General features: G+C 39.9%; 2 protein-coding genes across 3 annotated transcripts; both read right to left on the bottom strand.

The window, feature by feature from the left end:
- Window positions 1-63: 63 nt before the first annotated feature.
- LOC145489650 (uncharacterized) lies at window positions 64-12797 on the bottom strand. Of its 2 annotated transcripts, none has more exons than XM_081468678.1 (2): window positions 8254-12797; window positions 64-5722 (listed from the first exon to the last, which is right to left on the bottom strand). In XM_081468678.1, exon 2 carries the CDS (start codon window positions 5651-5653, stop codon window positions 4268-4270), a length of 1386 nt encoding a protein of 461 aa, XP_081324804.1. In that variant the 5' UTR covers window positions 5654-5722; window positions 8254-12797; the 3' UTR covers window positions 64-4267. The 2 variants fall into 2 exon arrangements, with proteins under 2 accessions (XP_081324804.1, XP_081324806.1); XM_081468680.1 differs by having other exon boundaries at window positions 9929-12797.
- Window positions 12798-12935: 138 nt separating this feature from the next.
- LOC145490100 (small ribosomal subunit protein uS3mA-like) lies at window positions 12936-19666 on the bottom strand. The gene is made up of 3 exons (XM_081469203.1): window positions 19549-19666; window positions 18491-18695; window positions 12936-16542 (listed from the first exon to the last, which is right to left on the bottom strand). Exons 1-3 carry the CDS (start codon window positions 19594-19596, stop codon window positions 16271-16273), a joined length of 525 nt encoding a protein of 174 aa, XP_081325329.1. The 5' UTR covers window positions 19597-19666; the 3' UTR covers window positions 12936-16270.
- Window positions 19667-19720: the final 54 nt, after the last annotated feature.

The following is a 19720-nucleotide window of genomic DNA, read 5'->3' as shown; positions in this document are numbered from 1 at the left end:
ACAAGATTTCAAGCTTGTCATCATTCATTGACTCCGAGGTATATTTGTAAATGTACCTCACATACCAAGCAATCCTGCTTTTGTGTGGCTGTGTTCTGTTTTTTGTTTTGTTCTTTTTTTTATCACAAAAGTGTTTTCTCTTTGTTTTCTTGCATTAATTTCAGTGACAAGAAATAGAAGTATTGCATTTCTGTACATCATCACTTTAATTTTAATTGCCGATTTCAGAGTTGCCGTAAGGCCCTCAATCAAAGCAGGGCCCGATGCACAACCATTCATATGAAAATGAGTTTAACTTGCATATGAATGGGAATCTCATTTTCATATGAAAGGATGGGCACCAAGACTCGCTTTGAGAAAGAGGCTTAAGGTAATTCGGAAATGGCCTATTAAGTTTTTCTTTGGCACAGCAGTTGACTTGATTTCACCTGATTCATCAAACTCGCTACAGGCGTAAATAATGAGAATAAAGTTATTCACTGCTGTTTTTACTGTGTGTTCCAGTCGGAATGTTAACCAGGGAATTGGGCAATCTAGTTCACTTCATCTGAAAACAGTAGATTAGTCATACTTTTTCCTCCAAAGTGTCTTGTTCTTGGCCAAAAAATGTTTTAGAACCTGTGAGAAGCCAAAGTTTCGTCAGTTCTTGCATCTTTCCTTATTTTCCCAATCTTCTAGACTTCCTTTTTGAGTTATTTTTTTGTAAAAAAAAATACCTCTAAGTCGGCGCGTCGGGTATGTTGTGGACGGGGCAATGGATGAGTTAGTGAGTGAGAGATGTATGTACGTCACACCAATCAGATTGGATCTACTATAAACAGCCAATCAAATTTCTTGTAAAGGTAAATGGTATGTGAGAAGATTTGATCCCGATAGAGTTCAGAACGGCCATGTTCATTCCTCTATAGAAGAGGAGGAAGTATTCATATATTGGGTTTACTTCGACATTTTCTGTGGGTTAGGCTGAGAATTTTAGTTAAATGAACGAGATGAGCCTTGAGGTTTGAAACAGTTCGTGAGTTAGTAGTATGCAAATGCAGCGAGATATTTTTATTTTTAGTTACAAAGGTAACTTGATACTTTTGTTTTCTACAAGGAGTAAATTCAATTAGAGGTCACGAATCGTCGCTTCTAGTTCTTATGACATGTTTTAGAGGGGACGAGATTTGAAACAGTTCTAACGTTGACAATAGTAAGTGCAGGTGACGATTGTTTTGTTCTTGTTGCATGCAAATATAACGAGATATTTTTCTTTTTTAGTTACAAAGGGTAATTTGACACTTTGGTTTTTCACAAGGGAGTAAATTCAATTAGAGCGGACGAATCGTCACCACTCTTAACCAGGAGATGTTTGCTATCTTTAGTACCAGACATAACTAATCGATGACATCAATGACATCAATGAAATCAATGAGTAATCAATAGGTAATCGATAGGTAATCAGTTGATTAGTCATTGATTATTGCCAATGATCAATGAGTAATCGATGACTAATCGATGGGCCACAAAATTTTTGGTCATCGATTAGTCATCGATTGCATCGATTAGTCATTGATTGCATTGATTAGTCATTGATTTCATCCATTACTCATCGATATCATCTCGTGGCTGCAAACGTATTTGGCGAAGAAAAACAAAATTAAAACAACTTAAATGTAAACGAATGTTTCCAGGTTTTTCTTTTCAGCTTAAGTAGTACATGGAAATTAAGCTTCAGAAGGTTCCCCAGTATCTCTTTGCCGTTTGAAACAGGGACCTGCCGAAAATATGACAATAGCGGTTCTAAAACAACTCTTAAAAGATAAAGAAATCGCGTTTAGCTCAAATGCCAAAAATCGGAACTTGTACAAATATTCAATACTCAAGCTGGTTATGTAACTGCTTATGACGGATGTTTCCCTAAGCCGAAGCAGTTTTACTTTGCTGACAAACACCCACAAAAAAAAATCGATAACCACGTAGTCGATTCTTGTCAGCGTACTTGTTAGTTTCATTTTCAGACTGGTTGGTTACTGTTCAGTTGTTTTGTTATTAAATAAAGAGTTGGGTAAAGTGAAATATTGCATAATTGAGAATCATCTGTATTTGTGATTAGGACTTTCCGTCTCGACATCGTCAACAGGAACTTCAGATACAAGGAAAAATGCGTCTAACACAGATAAAAGAATCACAAACGAAATAAAATGGTACAAGACAGCAAGAAAAGTGTCTTTCGTGCGCAGTATAATAGTCGATGAGTAATCCATGGGTCATCGATGAGTAATCAATTACATCAATGAGTAATCGATGTCATCGATGAGTAATCGATAGTCCACAATTTTATGGGGCTTCGATTACTCATCGATTACTCATTGATCATCGCCAATAATCAATGACTAATCAACTGATTACTCATCAATTACTCATTGATTACCAATTGATGTCATTGATCATCGATTAGTTATTTCTGGTTAGTAACAAATGGTAACTTAACACTTTTGTTTTTTATATGGGAGTAAATTCAATTAGAGCTGACAAGTTATCGGCTATTGTTTCCAGGATATTAAACAAAAAAGAAGCTTTCATTTCTGGACGGTTTTTACCTCTCTGCAGTAGCAGTTTAAAAGTTTTATTTGATGACATTCATGTCAGTCCGATATTTTTAAAGGTAAAAAGTATGAAAACTGTTCAAATGTTCTCTGAAGACTGCGCGGCACCAAGTTAAAGGGCAATTTAATTAAATCAGATTTTCAACGTGTCACAGGTTTTTTTCTCTTTCTTTCTATTTTCGGCGAAGTTGTGTTGTGTTGTGTAAAAAAGTAAACTTACGACTGGTATAAAATGCGAAAAAGTCTCTCAATTAACTTGAGTATTTTTGAGCAGAAATTCCTCTTGGGGGTTGGAAGGGTTACGTGTTCGGTGAGTGAGGGAGGTATGCATGTGCACGTGTCACACCAATCACAGTGCGGGTTGTATCAAAGAACGAATCAAATTGCCTGTTAGAAAATAAGATGGTATCTACATTAATCTGGAGACGTGTCAGATTACTGTAGTTTGTTCAGTCAAACATTCTTACCATGACCGATGTAACATCGCAACCAAAAAAAACGTCAAATTTACCAAATCATTACTGTACCATGAATGCTCCTATCTCCGACACTTCACACAAAAAAATAACTCTGGCACGCCTTGCGTGCCTATGTTTCCTATTTGGCAGTTGGACTATGAGCCTAAGTTTTCTATGAGCGAATAGCCAACCAAGTTTAGCTGAGTTGACTATTTCTGGATTTTCGATAGAGTACGGATGAGTGGCCATTAAGTAACAAATGGTAAACGCCATAGCGTGCACTATTGAGTTATGGATGCACGCGGGAGGTTGCTAAGCACGAAAGAAGCGTAAGAGTCGCACGAGGTGATAGCCTCGTGCGACTCTAGCTTCTTGAGTGCTTAGCAAACCTCCCAAGTGCATCCATAGCTCAATAGTGCACGCTATGGCGTTTACCATTTGTTTTATAACATAACATTGAGACATTGGAACAACAGAAGTCCTTTTATTGAGCTACATCACAGAAAAATGTTCGTGTAGTCTTGCATAACAAGAGAAAACAAGCCCGCGAAAATTCATTCATGACAACCGACTGCACACCAGTAACTCGATAAAGTTTCATCTTCAGACAACTGTGAAGACAATTTCGCATTTCTGGCAGAAGGACGTCGGCCATTACTTTGGAAACAATGTCTGTCAAAAGATTTGCTTTGTAAACATCAGCACACACGTCAGCAGCGTACACCCATGGGCAAACAGTAGACGCTAAATTAACCAATCAGAGCGCGCGCTTTGCTTTAGTTATGTTATAAAACTTGATAGAAACACAAAAGGTTTTCTATTTCTTAAAAATTACACAGCCATAAAAGTTAAACTGTGCTCAGAACTGCATAAATGTAAACAACAGAACTTCTCGATAACTTTTAATAAATTTTCACGCACTAGATTTTTATCCAATCTACCTTCGATATATAGATATAGACATAAATTTTGGAACTAGCTTGAAAAATCAACAGTATTTGAAAGCACATCTACTGCCTAACAGCTTTTAATTAAATGATCACTGTAATTCACAGACTAAGAATTTAGGGTCACATTTACAAGAGGTTAGGAAGCCAAACATTACAACGTGTTTCAATTCTTGAATCAAAGATTTCTTTCCTTTTTTAAAAGAGTTAGCAAAATCAGTGTTAAAATGCATGGTTGTATTTATTTGGCCAAGCACGACATTGCAGTTGATAATTAGAGCCGACAATCAAATTCTTCCCATCTTGTCACTTGGCCATTCAAACCACACTGTGCTCCATATCTACACCCGCGTACATTAGTTCCTTCAAAGATGCCAGTTGGGTACCATTTGCCTTCATAGTAACACCCTTTGGGCGAGGTTGTAGGGAGAGTTGTTGGCGGGGAAGTTTTACAATTGAAATCATCCCATAGCTGGAGCTTACCATCACGAGTACAATATTCTCCATAACACCAGCCTTCTCCATCTGATCCTCGGCTGATCTCACTGCCTGCCGGATACCAAACGCCATTTTGTAGACAACCTAATGGAGTAGGAGTAGTGGAATGAGTTGAGCTAGGGGTTTCTGTTATGGTCATTTCGCCACAATTCCAGTCATCCCATGCCACAACCTGTCCATTCTGGTCGCAAAGCTGTCCATAACACCATCCATTACCATCTGATTTTCTGCTTATCTCACTGCCTGGTGGATACCAAATGCCGTTTTGTAGACAACCTAGTGGGGTAGTAGTAGCAGAAGTGGAAGGGGTTGGGGCAGGAGGTGGGGAAGGGGTTGAGCTAGGGGTTTCAGTTGTGGTCACTGGGCCACAATTCCAGTCATCCCATGCTACAACGTAGCCATTTTCGTCACAATACTGTCCATAACACCATCCATTGCTATCTGATCCTCGACTGATGTCGCTGCTTGGTGGATACCAAATGCCATTTTGGAGACAACCCAATGGGATAGTGGTAGGTCTAGGAGTGGTACTTGGGTCACAATTAAAGTTATCGTATACAATGATCCCACTATGATGGTCACAATACAATCCATAGCACCATCCTTGGCCATTTGACTCATTACGGATGTAACTTCCTAGTGGGTACCAAGCACCATCATAGTAGCACCCTTTGCGTGTGGGGGTAGGGGTAGATGGGTAGGTTGTGGAGATCACAGTGGTTGGTTGTTCGGTTGTAGTTCGATCGCAATGAAAGTCGTCCCATGACTGTACTTTTCCATCATCGCCACAAATCTCCCCATAGCACCATCCTTGGCCGTCCGATCCTCGACTTATCTCACTTCCCTTGGGGTACCAAACTCCCTCTTTAAAACAACCACCTGGTGTTGTTGCAGGCACAGTTGTAGCTTGACCACAGTTGAAGTCATCCCATGCAACACTTTGGCCATGGCTACAAAGGAGGCCGTGGCACCCACCACTCCCGTCAGATCTTCTGCTCATCTCTTCCCCATCGGCATAGCATTTTGACTCGTGAAGACAGCGAGGAGGGGAGCATCCTGGGTCGGTTGGGTGTCCGTTACTTTTAAGTTCATCCAAAGGGCGAGACTGAATGCCAGTCGCCAGGAATACCAATACAAAGGATATATGCGCCACTTGCCTCATTATCCTGCCAAGATATCCAGTGATTGTAAATCTATGTGTCAGTGAAAGTCACGCCTTTTTATTGTGGCACTGAGGAAAAAAACAAACAAAAGGAAAACAAACTCTAAGTGCTGCAGAACTTAACGTACATATTTTTTTTAAGAAAAAGAGAAACTGAACTTTGCCCGACCGTTATCATTTTCCTCGTCGTAAACATTTCGGCGCATTACTTGCGATCAGGTCGACAGGCACTCTTTTTCGGAGACACGCGTAGACGGTAAACGCCACGCTTGAAAATAAAACAGGTTTAGCGTAGCGTATGACCAAAGTTTTTGTTCATTGATTTAATATTTGTCCATTTTTTTCTCGTTGGTGCATATATGACTGCATTTTAATATGAACACGCGGTGTTACTGAAAAGTGCGCATCAAGTGAGCTACAAACTTTTGATCACTTCAAGCGATGAAAAAAAAAAAGTTGAGGGAAAAAAATTGACAAATTTCTTTGAAGTTTTACTTCGTCTTCTTTGAGGTCTCTGGGGAGTTTGGAGAGATAAAAATGATTGAGCGGGGTTTATATATATTTTTTGACCATTGGTCATCATTAAAAGAAATACTCCTATTCGTCTTTTTACCTATGATTGAAATAGACCAACGAGCAGGGACTAAATCAGTTCGCAATTTTTGCTGATGACATTAAAAAAAACATTAACTGGAATTAACTTTACATTTGACTCGTGTTAACTGATTAAGGTTACTGTAGACCTTCAAGGGCCTATCTTGTCCAAAATTATTTTTTTACACCAAATTCAAGACTTTTACTTTATCTGAATTTTCCAAAAAAAATATGTCAAAAACTTAAAACGCGAACGAGTTATCCTCAAAAACGTAAATTCTTAAAACGAGTCAATGAACCACAAACTGTGATAAGCGAATTAAAATGTGTCAACCTTTGAGTTGAGCAGTAACAATTTTCGCGGCAACTGATCTCATCCGCGGAGTCGTATTTCGCTTCTTTTGTTTACGTCTTGCAATTTCTCGCAGAGAAATCTTCGTTTTTGTTGATTGTTTTCGTCTCTTAAGCGATAGACTAAGCGCTTCGCATTCCCACATTTAAACGTGAGCGCAAATCGCAAGCGAATGTTTCGTCGATGCTCTGCTCTAGCTTCTTCTGGCACAAAAGTTGATTGCCGCGGAATTACCGACGAATTTAACCGCTGATGTCTGACAAGACAGCTCCAAACGTTTCTTCCTCCTACTTTATAGAGTGTTTTTCCATATTCTACAAAAACAAACAGGCCGATGAATTGCGCGTTTAGCTGTTTTCGTAAATCTGTAAATATCCGCACTCGACGCCTGTTCAAGGCTATTCCGCTAGCATTCGTCTTTTTTCCCTTCTTTACCATTTATCTGCTGATTCGGTTTAGATGCTGAATATTTCACGGCAGACGATGTAAAGATATACTGTAAATGTAAACATTGCACATTCATTCCCGGGAAGCGTTACCGTAGCCCGCTGGGAAAGTTTAAAGCTGCGTTTCATTGGTCGGCGGCATGGCCACGTTGACAACCGCTTCAGTGAGGAGCGAAAACTGATCTAAAACTGTGAATTTCTTTCGAGGCCGAAAACTTAAGGTTTATTTTTGCGTGAATTACCTCTATTCAAATGAATTAATAGGGTATGTAGATTGATCGGATTTTAACGAAACTTGGCCACAATGTTCGTCAGATATTAGCGCACCAAAGACTGTGAGGCTTTTGCGAAAATCGAAATATTATTCCTGTGACGTCCCATTGAGTAACAGCAGTCAGAAAATTTTCTATTGTCCAACTTTGAAAGAGATTTTCTAAGCAACCAATAGAAATATCGAAAAAGCCTCACACCCTTTGTTAGCCCATCATCTCCTGATTGATAATGTCCAGTCAGTTTAAATGTCCGCGGTAACACAAAGGTTGGTAATTCAGTTTAGCAAGTACGGTCATTTTTGCGTTTTTAGGTTTGCGCGTGCCTATCAAAACAAAATAGCAAAATATATTGTTATTTTCGGATTTTACAGTTTATTAGCTTTACATTGATATACAATTTGCCGTGGTTTTCTTTAAAGCAGCGCGTAAAGAAAGCATTTTCCGGAAGGCATCCCTGAAGGTCTACAGTAACCTTAACTTCACATTTGACAACCAATCATTTTTTTTAGCGACACTAAAAATATACTATCATCCAGACACCCATCAGCTGGTTTGTATTTCCTTTGACATTTTTTACATCTTTTTAAGCAACCCTATATCGCGTTCATGACTGAATTCCTGAAATCTTTGATCTACTGACATCGGTGACCCAAGCTGAGAAATGCCATCTGTTTTGATTCTGTTATGTTGAAGGACTTGAAGACATTGAATGTCTGGAGTTTTACGCTCCGAACCCGTGTTTAATTGTGTTCTCAAATCAAGCCACTCGTGGCTTCATTTGATGGGTCGTTGATAGGAACGGCTAGGCTTAGGATGATCTGAATTGCGATTCCTGGTTCTATCGTTTCCAGAGTAAAGGGATTATGACATTGATTACTGAGCACTCTAAATCCTTACGCACTAATCCAAGCAAACATTGGAACACTGTTTACGTACCTTCCCGATCGGTTTGACTACTGCTGCAGTATGTACAACGTACTGTAGTGAACTATGTAGTCCAGTTTCGCGAGGCTTCTCTAGCTCAACTAGATCTTGCTAATTTTGTTTCGTATATCAAATTTCCGTGAGACCTTTTGTTTGGCCTCTTCCCAGACTCCGGCGTTAATCACCACAAAGCATTTTTAACATTGTTTTTTTTCGTTTTTTTTTTTTTATATAGAAGGCTAAACTGTCCTAATGCGATCAGCAAATCCTGCCCACTATATATCGTTTATGGTTGTATTCTTTATATTTATAAAATCAGTTATTATTCTCCTTTTCATCTTGGTCATCTTGGACCAGTTTAGCATATTTACCAAGTAGAGCATTGAACGGGCTTATCACTCCCCTTGACTTCTTGGTTGGTAAACCCTGGATTGTGGTTGACGAGCGGCACAAAGCGCAATGATAAAAACAGAACGCCAGATGGAGCACACTTTAGTTACCAAATAAAAGATGGTATCCCATTACTGTTCCATGTTCATGTTCTTTAAGAAGATATGTAGAAAAATAATTGGGAACCGCTAATTTGAAAGAAATTAGTCAGAATTAGATTAGAATTAGGCTTTCTATTCCTGAGGTGATAATTGGTGAGGTCAACTATCACCTCGTGCCAACAATTTTTTGAATTTTTTGAGATCCCGAAAAAGCTGTGGAAAAACTTGTCTGCGGCTCGCCTTCCTGCAGCATTTTTCATTCCCCCAAACTTCCATGAGCGTTTCTATTTAACAATAAGATTATGAACTCAAGATGTTTTAAATACAAGGTAATCCTCAGAATTGATTAGGCCGACCGAAGGCCGAATCCCGGGGGCCGAATCAACTATCACTTCACAGAAATCTCGAGTTCATTAAAGAATTTCGAGAATTTTAATCTGCTCTATAGAGAATATTAATTTTGAGTGAGATTTTAATCCTCTCGGAAATCGTATCATTCAGTAATGTCTGCCAATCCTTCTCCGAAACTACGAGGAAATGAGACAACGCCGCGATTCATAGTAAACGACCTCCAGCCACTGTATGGAATAAACGTAGACAGTAGTTTTACATTGCCGTTCCATAGTTCAGGCTCACTCTCATGGATCTTGCCTTCAGAGTACTTTTCCATCGATTCCAAATAATATTCGAGCGAACAATATTCGACCGGGTAAACACTGAGCTGGAATTAACTAATCAACAAATGCAATCAAACTACAGCCAATGAAATATAGCTGTTCACAAGGCGATTCAAAATTGTGTTCGTAAACATATAAAATAAACTATAAACCACTACGACAACCATGAGGTGCGCAATAGTCTTCGCACATACGACGTACGACATATGACGTCATTCAAAATGGCGTAGAAAATGCAGACATTCGACGAAAAAGTCTCAAAAGAAGTCACCCTTGAAACCAGAGGACGCCCAAGATTGTGAACTGCGTTCTGCGAACGCAATTAGTAGAGTTCTCCTAAAACTCGATAGAAACACGCAATATGTCTTCTGTTGGGTTGCATCTGAACTATTGAGTGTGTTTGGCCAGCTCTTTTACAGCATCTTACAACATTGTTCAATGATGCAATATGTTAGGTTGAAATTGCGCGTGCGAATGGCCGGGCCTTTTAAAAGAGTAAACTCCGTAACAGGTACTTACCGGGAATACCGAAGAGATATCATAAAAGCTTTCAAAATTTAAAAGCAACTGGTCACCGGCTACTACGCTATCAGGCTTGGACACTAGGGCGGGCAGAAATTTAAATGGTACAAGCCATTTGCGCATTTGTGTGCGAGTGGCACGGGCTAAGTATGGGCTTATGCAAGCCTGAGAATACCCACGAAGAGCACGTGTTTATTGAAACTGTACGAGTGTACATGCACTCACACGCGTACCCGTGGTAACCTGTCATGTCGCCCGAGAGTCATGTTGGCCGAGGTCACCTCGTCCGAGACTACAGCCAGGTCGCCTGAAATTTTTAGTCATGTCGCCCGATGTCGCCCGATGGAAATTACGGTCTGAAGTTCCAACGTTTCAGCGTAAACGTTTGTTTAAAACATACCCCGTTAAGTACTCATAAAATATTGTCCTGCTGTACTTGTTTATTCAGCTGCTGTATCGTGAGAGCCCGTGAGTCCGCCATCTGTACCGTGCAAGTTCACCTTGTCAACACCCGGAAACTGCAGGGAGTACAGCGCCGCACATACCCAAACCTGCAAGCAAAACTCTTTACGAACTGGGAAGATTACGCCTCAAACAAGTGCTCAGCCAGAGGATCACTTACGTGTGTAAAGCATGCTCCCATTTGACGCCCGGCCCAGCCAGAGAGAGTTAATCTGTTGATGTTAGTAAGTTAATCAGGTTTTATGCGATTTTAGGACATTTCTGAGGCATAGTTAAACACAAACATAATGTATCATCTCACCGTATTCGAATCAAGGATAAAGTATTGTAAAAGGTTGGTATTGTTATTGTTGGATATATTGATAACGAACTGAGATTTTTGGATTTATTAATAAGTTTAGCCAGTTTTTTTACGCTTTCGATTTATATTGTCGTAAGGTATTAATTAAAATTAACGTACAAGCAATAGCTTGTCGCCATACGTTCCCGCTAATCTGGGCACGAGTCGGCAAGACGCCTTCGATTTCAGGACAATTATTTCAGGGTGTAACACTTAGTTTACCTATCATTTAGCTGTCATTGTTGTAAATTTGGTAAAACAGTAAATTGAATGGAATAAAACATTGTTAGTGCTGGATTATGTCTAAAGCGTGTATGTTCAGTATGTCGATTTAACTTTTGTTTATAATGAAACTTTCAAAATTCAGACCGAAATTACTGAGACTTGGTTAGAGATATTTTATCGGTTCGCTATCAGTTTATACTTCAACTCTCTCCTGATTAGTAGACATGATATTTCATCAGGCGACATCACTCAACATTTTCGGGTAACATCTAAAGAGTTCGGGCGACCTGGCTCTAGTCTCGGGCGAGGTGACCTCGGGCGACATGACTCTTTAGGCATGATCGACATGAATGTGATAGGCCACATTCGATATATCAATATTCTAACATGGCTCCGAGGCTTTCAGGACAAACTTCTATGTTTGGTGGTATTTTCTTTGTATCCAAGTCTCTTTTGGGAATTGAAAGACAAAGGAAACTTTAAAAAATTGCAATTTTGACCCCAAAGCCTCGGATCGATGTTAGAATATTGATATATCGAACGTGACCTATTGATTCGTACGCGTAGGTGTGTCAGTGAGAACGCGTACAGACTTACAGAAACTCTATAGTTTTCGTTGTGTTGCCTCGTGTTGCAGGGTGTTGCCGACATGTACGAAGTCAACTTTGGCTCTACCTTCATGTTCACGTTATGAAACAAACCGATGAATAACCATGTCAGTCGGGCAGGATTAGATCTAACGGCTTCCCATCAAACGCAGGTGATCCACAGTTTTCTCATCTTCCTGGCCTTACAGGCATGGTATTTTACTGGGCTAAGGTAAAGTGAAATTGAAAAATTTACAGATGGGAGAAACACTTGCACGATTCCTCGTATTGTGGACCCTCTTGGGTCCCCGCTCGCGCATGAAATACGCTGTGCGCGTATGTGATCCTAACGTAAATGTACGCCTGCTCGCACACTAGCTACTTATTATAGATATTAGGCCCTGTCCAAACGGGAAATGTTTGGCAATCAAACATGATCAAACATTGTTTGGTGACCGTTTGGACACCTTGTTGGATCGTGCTTGTTAAAATTTGCGCGACGTCAAACATTGTAAACATTTTGTTCGTTCAAACATGTTTGATATCGTTTGGCCACTCAGTGCAACGTCAACATGTTTGGTCACCAAACCTGACAATGTTTGATCGTGTTTGATCGCCTGACATTACTCGTTTGGACAGGGCTTAGAATTTATGCGCGATGAGAGAAAAATTAATACGTGACACTTGTAAATGTAAATCTTGTTTACAGTGGTCATGCACTTAGCTATACAAACACTAAGCTTAGCTAGTTTACAGGCATACCACTGAAACAAAGGAAAAAAATATTTCAAATAAACGAGACATATGTAACGAAAGGTTTTCAGTGCGGAACTGCGCGGTTAGGGACGGATATGGGCTATCAGCTTGGGTGCTGTTGAATACAGGAATAACGGCGGACGGACTTGTCTTAGGGAAAGCTTGGAAGAGCACAGGCTCGCTGCACGGCACTCGTTACTCAATGCCAAAGGTACAGGGTCGTTGTCTCTAGTCAGCCGGACAGTAAATCAGCAAGGACTCTCACAGATCTGGAACTCTCTTGTCTTCTTTATTTTAGATTAAACCTCGTGGTACATAGCTCAAAGGTAACTCAGGGTATAGTTAATAGGGGGTAACTCAAGGTAAAATCAAGGTAGATCAAATAGTATACAGTACGTGCCTGCTTGTATATGCTCACAGTGCGATAATAATAGCAGGTGAACTTTAAGGTTTACAGCAAAACTGAATAAACAACTAAGTATCGATACCAACATCCGTAAAGGAAATTGCAAAACGTTTAGATCTTCCGTTCAAGATAAGTTCGAGGAAATTGCTCAAGGTATGTAAATAATGGTGTTATTTGACAATACGCTGCTTCATATCTGAGAACAATAAATTAACGATATTAAACAAAATATTGGACTAGAAATAATCTTAAAACTCGCAGAGAAGTTCCATTCTATGTGTGAATTTGTAATTATTCTATATCTAAGATACCGTATCAAGAAATGGTCTATTGTTCCGGCTCAACATCTCACTTTCAGCAAAAATGGATAGCCTTTTGTTCTTGGTAGCCCTGAGGGACTTCGTCCGAAGCCAAGCCCAAATCGTCGCCGTTGTTCGCAAAACTTTCAGCATAACAATTAAGCTGCACTTGGGGGTGGGCAGCGTAATTTTTTCTCTCGTAAAGCCAATTCTCACCGGTGTACCCCAAGGCAAAATTGACCGCCGCTGTGCGCATCGAGGTGATCACAATTCAAAAACTAATTATCCACATGTGTCGCATTCGGACCACGTCTCTCTAAATACAACCCCCGGTTTAAATCCCTTTTTATTCTAATTCCGACTCGTTTTAATAGGTATGCTGCTGAAAACATTCTTTGTCTGTCATTCGTGCGGCGTTATAACTTTTCTGCTTTTTATTAAGTCGACCGGGCGGTGGTTAGAGTGAAGAGTGTGTGACCGAATTTCTGTTTTCGCGCGTATAAATCTTTCTCTGAAACCTGGCGCTCGTCATGGAAGTTATTCTTTTTCAATTTTTTTAGTGTTCGCGGAGCGTCCAGATTTTGACTCAACTGTTTTCAGTCGAGCGCGCGGCACTTTATAAAAGAGGTGTGACTTTTTAGTTTTGAAAGAGCGCCGTTGTTTTCAATCAAGCTCGCAGCAAACGAAGGTGTGATCATGCATGCTAATAAAAGAACACTTAACCTGATGACTGAAGAGCGGCATTTGAATGAACTCAATTTTAGTAAACAAATCTAGAACGGTGGAGTCGTGATTCACAAAAAAATACGTTGAGAGTAAAGCGAAAATTATTAAAGAGCAGAGAAACGCTACTCAAAACATCGCGTCTGTAATTTTAATTATTTTTCCCCTGATTTCTTTCCGCTGGAAATCGCTGTGGACATCAATCGGTCGGCGAGGAAAGATGCGCGAGCTTCGAAGCGCTGTTAAGAGCCATTAATCTCTGGCCGAATGCTCGACTGAAAGCAGTCTCTCCTCCTGCTTTTCAATCCGTGGGTCGAACGCGGAAACAGCGGGAGCACGAAACGAGCGGCTTTGCCGCTCGATTATCGCGCTCGCTATTTTCGCGTTCATCCTACACTGATCTTATGGGTTTTCGAGCGAAAGAGAGCCTGTTCGCAATCTAGCATACATTGCTATCTTATGACATTTCCTGTAGATTACGATAAGTTTACAATTCTAAGTAAAGTGCGAAACGGGCGGAACTAATTTACAATAAGGATATACAGAAGAGCAAATATTACGCATAAACCTACTTGTAGTCTTTGGGGGTATTTCTCTTCTGTGACACAGTTAAAAATCCCAACTGGCAGGAGGCAGACCAGTTGCCTATATACAAAGCGTGACCGAGGATTTCAACTCGGGACTACAGACAAACAAATACCGCTAGTGGCAGAGTGGAGGCCTTGAACTCGGGACCTCCGGACTACAACATCAGGGGCCCGTTTCTCGAAGGTTCCCAAAAGTTTTCGCACCCGGAAAGCCGTACTGAAAGTCAGTCTCAAACCTTATGATAACAGAGCTGTTTCATTTACATATTCTTAATATGACCAGAAGTTCCCTTCATACAAGAAGTTTCAGGCGTACACACCTTTCTGTTTCTAGATACAGATTAACTAAAAACTGGGCTCCTGCTAAAAAATGGCTTTGCGGGCCCGAAAAGTTTCCGGGGCGTTCGAGAATCAGGCCCCAGCCGCCCTAAACCACTCGGCCACGCTGCCTCCCACAAAGGGCAGGCGGCGTGGTCAAGTTGTTAGGACTTTTAAGACGAAGGGCACCCTCGTGATGTTACGTACGTGTAGATGATCGTGAACAAGGACAGTTATTAAATTGAAACAAACTTGTAATAGAAGCTCATGCGGGGGAATATCATGAAAAAAAGTATTCATTTTTTAATTCGTTTGCATTTGAAAAGGCTCCCTGCATTAGCCTCAGTTGCAAGCTAGTTCCAGTCCAATACCGAGAATATCTGGGCGTATTTTAAACATCCGAGTTAAACTATAAGTCCTTCACTTTTTTCCCTTTGGATAGCTGAAAACACCAAATAACAGAGAAGTCCTGTTTTCTTAAAATATTAGGCGTTCATTGTCCTCCTTCCGAAAACAGGAATTGAAGAAAACAGCTACTGTGTCGTTTCTTTACGAATCGGGGGGCACTAATCTTTGCGATTGTAAAAGACTGGTTTTTCTAGATGGGTAATAATTTTGCGATTTTCGGGAAGTCGCGTTTTATTGAAATTACAACATTTTCGCATTTTTAAATTAAACTGCATACAATTTACAAGTGAGATGTAAAACACAGTAATCCAGTGCGGAATTGTAGATGCTCTTCTCAATGGAGTAGCTTCAGACGATCCTTCCCTGAAAACCTTTTTTATTTCTGAACGTTTTGTTTGTCTTGTCATCGTTTTATTTCTGAACGAAAGGCTTTCTATATTTATTATTTCGCCAGTGGAGCAAATTTTTGCGGTAATTATTTTTTGCGGGAACTTTTTTTGCGGATCATGAAAAAACCCGCAAAAATCGCAAAAAATTATAGAACCCGCAAAAATTTAGTGCCACACGGTAAAATAAACCAATCAGAATGATGAAGTGGTGGGTTTTTACTGCTTTCGTTTAATTTTACAAACACATTTGGACTAGGGGCTTAATTACTCTTCAGGGCTGTTTCTTTTACTGTATTTAGAAGTGCAGAAAGATGTACAGATTTACATGCATCAGTGGAGCCGTGTCCGATCTCGAGTGTTCTTTACTTCTGCCTGATAAGGGTCTTGAACAGGAAGCAACTGCGGTGGGTAAAATCACTTTTCACTTAAATGGCTTGAACCTTCATTTCCAACCACGTCAATCACAATAATCTACACCAAGTATGAAATTCAGTCATAGCTGAAGCCTTTCCTTGGTTAGTCCATTTTGGCCGATTGTAGAAACAAAATATCATTAAAACATATCTGGCACGTTCAAAAAAGAGCTTCCAGAAATTGTCACCTGCTCTTCTGATTGGCCTGGAAAAGCAGCCATTTTGATGCCTGTCTTGTCATTGGGCGGAAAAAAAAAACTTTGAACCACACACACACACAAAAAACAAAACAAAAAACAACAACAAAAACCAAACCAAACCAAACCAAACCAAACCAAACCAAAAAAAACAAAACAAAACAAAACAAAACAAAACAAAACACCAAATGAAAAGCCGACTGTTTTACATGCTATCCCCTAACTGACCCTAAGACTGTCTTCCAGAATACGACTGTGCCTCCACTTTCACAATACATCCTAAAAGTTCAGTGAGAAGCTTCTCTGTGAATCCTACAAGGAAATAAAACTTTTTTACATCCCCATATATTGACACAAGAAACACAAGAATGATATTGTTAGCTCTGCGCTTGATGACCACTTCAGATTCCACAAACTCGTGCATAACTCCTTCCACAAACTTGCGTATCATTATATCATCCAGTAGTCTCTCCGATGCCCACAGGCTTCCCTTTAAACTTCCTACAACAGACATCACAATGTCAATTTGTTTTATTACAATTTAAAGCTGAACACACATACACGTACACAGTAAATTAAAAAGCCACAAGAACATTGTATGATTTGTAACGGAGTCATAATAGAGAAAAGAAAACAGTTGAATATTGCAGCTCCATAAGCAAGACACCCCAGTAGTACACACATTAGTTTGTTGCCAAATATGTTCCTCCTTGGGCCAGTTCTGACATCAAATCATTCATGAGCAAAATCTAACAAAAATAACATGTTCTGGATTTCCCACCCACTTTCCTTTTCCTTTAAAAATGCTCATCATTCTCAACGTCTTCAATTTACTAAGATGGCAAACAAATGCTAGTTGCAACAGGTCTTAAAAACTTAACACCTCAAAATGTTAGAAGCCCAAATAAAAGACATCTCAAAATAAGAGGTCATCAGAACACCAATATCATCTCCTGAGGTAATATTTCATGAAAAAAGCTCCAGAACTTTGTCAACTGTCTGACATGTGGCAGGCCATGACTGAGGCCCTGTTTACATGAGTCTGGACAAATTTTTGCAAGGACAAATACTTGCACGGATTACCATCCATTTACATGGGACTGGTGGAACTGGATGAATTTTTGAACGGCTAAGCATGCAAGTTTGGGACCTGAAAAAAGCAGGTCAACTTTTCAACAGGCATGGTTCCATATTTCGTACGGACTAGTGTAAACACCAGAACCGTGCAACTTTTTGCTCAGATAGTGCGGTCGAGATCTGGAATCTAGTTATGTTTTGCCTGGTTAGCAAAAATGAAACATCTTGCTACATTTTGTCCCTGGTTTGTTACATTTTGTTAAATTTAAGACAAAAGAAACAAACAAAAGCAGATTACACATATGAGGAGATGAGTGGTACGTCGGGGGAATTTCTCCTTGTCGTTATCAAGGTACTTTTCCAAAAACATTTTTGGTTACGTCTTCATACTTGCTCCTGATTGTTTCCCAATCAACTCCTTCCCCTGCTTTTCCTACTGTGTAGTCTATAACTACATGTAGCAACAAATTAATCTCTTCATCAGACCATGTAAAGTTTTTGACTACCGCCATGTTTGATTTGCCGTGTACTGCATCAGCTGCAACATGATTGGCTTACATGTAAAACACTAGTGATAAACAATCACAACAGAGACATAAAAAAGCCATTCAAATGCCGCAAGTGGTCTAAAATTTGCACGGATCCATGTAAACACCACTGTAATCTGTAACAGAATTTGCACGGATCCACGTAAACAGGCGGTCCAGGAACAAAATTCGTCCATACAAAAATTTGTCCGGACCTGTGTAAACAGGACCTGAACTTTTAGGTAAATAAACATGACCACTGTATAGTGAGGCAGCTACTGTACACCTGTATATAATAACTATTTATTACCCAACTAAGTTACTTTAGAGGGCCAATAGCTAAAATTAACCAATCAGATTGCTCCATTGTCGGTACTAGACTGTAATATTGGACCAGGCACTGTCCCAAATGATCCCACATGATCACTCTTGAAGATTTGCTGTAGTTTTATGGCTTATGTTTCTGAAAGCAATTGCTGTGACATAAAAGATCCCTTTTCTTCTTCTTCCAACTCTCTTTCCCTTCTGTTTTGCTTCATATTAGATGTGAGTGTATGCTTAGTAGGCTCCAATCAGAACTGAGTGCTTGAAGTTAACAATGTTTTTCAAGTCCGTGATCGTAGCATTTTAGTTCTTAACATTTTCAGTCATGTAATAAATCTCTTATTAACCAAGCTAACTCGGGACCATACTAAGAGAATATCGGCCCTCAGTCTTTTTTGTATGGACCTTGCCTTGCTTAGTTCGCACTGTCAAGACCTTGGAATGATATTCTCCCAGTAACGCCCTTGGATTTGGTAAACAAGGTATATATACAGGTAGAAATCATTCTTATCTGACAGAACCTGTGTGAAGTGAGTCTTGGCTTCTTGTGACTCCTATTCTGTAACTTGGTACTTCATTGCGTTTCTGTTGCTGTTTTTGTTTGGGTTGATATGCATATCTGACTCCAAGGATCCCCGAGACAGCTGGTGCCACACCAAACGCAGGGAAACATGCCACACTGCGACAAGTTCCTAGATTTCCACTTCGATATACATTATTAAGGCCCTGTGAAAAAAGTCATGCATAAACCACAATCATTTCAAAACTTCTCTTTCATATTCTCTTACAATTGGTAATAAGGCTCCATCGTGTGGTTTCACAAAAAAATTAAAAAACTATCCAAACCGGCCCATCCCAACAGGGGTTATTTGAGATTCTAAGGCAGAGGTTGATCCCAAAAGCCAAAAGTTTTAAAGGAAAGTATGAGGTAATAAGAGGCTGGGGCTAGTGGATTGTTCAATCAGACTAGTAGACTCTGTCATTTACTTGCAATTGCCCAATGGGCAAGCGAATTTTCCTGGGAAAAATCGTAAGGAAATTCAAATATTTACAGAAGTACTCTAAGAGATAAATTTTTTGGGGAGCTAGTGAGAATGACTTTTGGGCTAGTACATCATAGTTACAGCTTGTCCGAAGAAGAAGCTGGAAAATTGGTCGTCTTGGACTCTGGAGGGGGCGGGGGTTGGGGTCAGGTCGATGGGATGAGTGTGAGTGTTCCACATTCTGTTAATTTCTGTCCTTCTTGCTGTCAATTTTAATCTATCAAAACTTGAAAATTTTCTTATTTGATATCCCCTGATATCTGTTCTAAAATAGCCCATAACCCATTAATTTTACCCCCAAATATTCTGCATCCCAAAAACCTTTAACAGGGCCTTGGCAATGCTTTCGGGCTAAATAGAATCTTGAAGTATACGTTTTGTCTAGTTTTCAGCCGTTTTGACAGTGCAACATAAGGCAATTATGAACTAAACTGGCCGAAAACTTGGCAAGAAACTGCGAGCCACATGCTAAATAACTTCAAATAAATAAAGATAAAATCGCTCAATGTTATTTCACTAAACTGATATAAGCCTACCTGAATGCCAGCTTGTTTTAAGAAGTTTCTGCAGCCATTCGCAGCCATTTCAATGCGATTTTATGCAAAAATATGAAGTTAAAAACTTAGAAACATCAAGCAACAGTCGTCCGCCATATTTGGTTTACTCCCACAATGCATCACATTCGGTTCCAGTCTTCAGTGCTGATAA

This window comes from Orbicella franksi, chromosome 6 (genome assembly GCF_964199315.1).
Source record: "Orbicella franksi chromosome 6, jaOrbFran1.1, whole genome shotgun sequence".
Taxonomy (NCBI): Eukaryota; Metazoa; Cnidaria; class Anthozoa; order Scleractinia; family Merulinidae; genus Orbicella; species Orbicella franksi.
This window is presented reverse-complemented; position numbering and strand designations above follow the sequence as displayed.

What these genes read in the sequence shown, in the direction of transcription:
- LOC145490100 (XM_081469203.1), bottom strand. Translation starts at nt 19,596, where the DNA reads ATGGCTGCGAATGGCTGCAGAAACTTCTTAAAACAAGCTGGCATTCAG. An exon ending in TAAAACAAGCTGGCATTCAG is followed by an intron (nt 18,696 to 19,548) that starts GTAGGCTTATAT and finishes CTTTTTTCACAG; the next exon opens with GGCCTTAATAATGTATATCG. An exon ending in CCAAGACTCACTTCACACAG is followed by an intron (nt 16,543 to 18,490) that starts GTTCTGTCAGAT and finishes TGTCTGTTGTAG; the next exon opens with GAAGTTTAAAGGGAAGCCTG.
- LOC145489650 (XM_081468678.1), bottom strand. Translation starts at nt 5,653, where the DNA reads ATGAGGCAAGTGGCGCATATATCCTTTGTATTGGTATTCCTGGCGACT.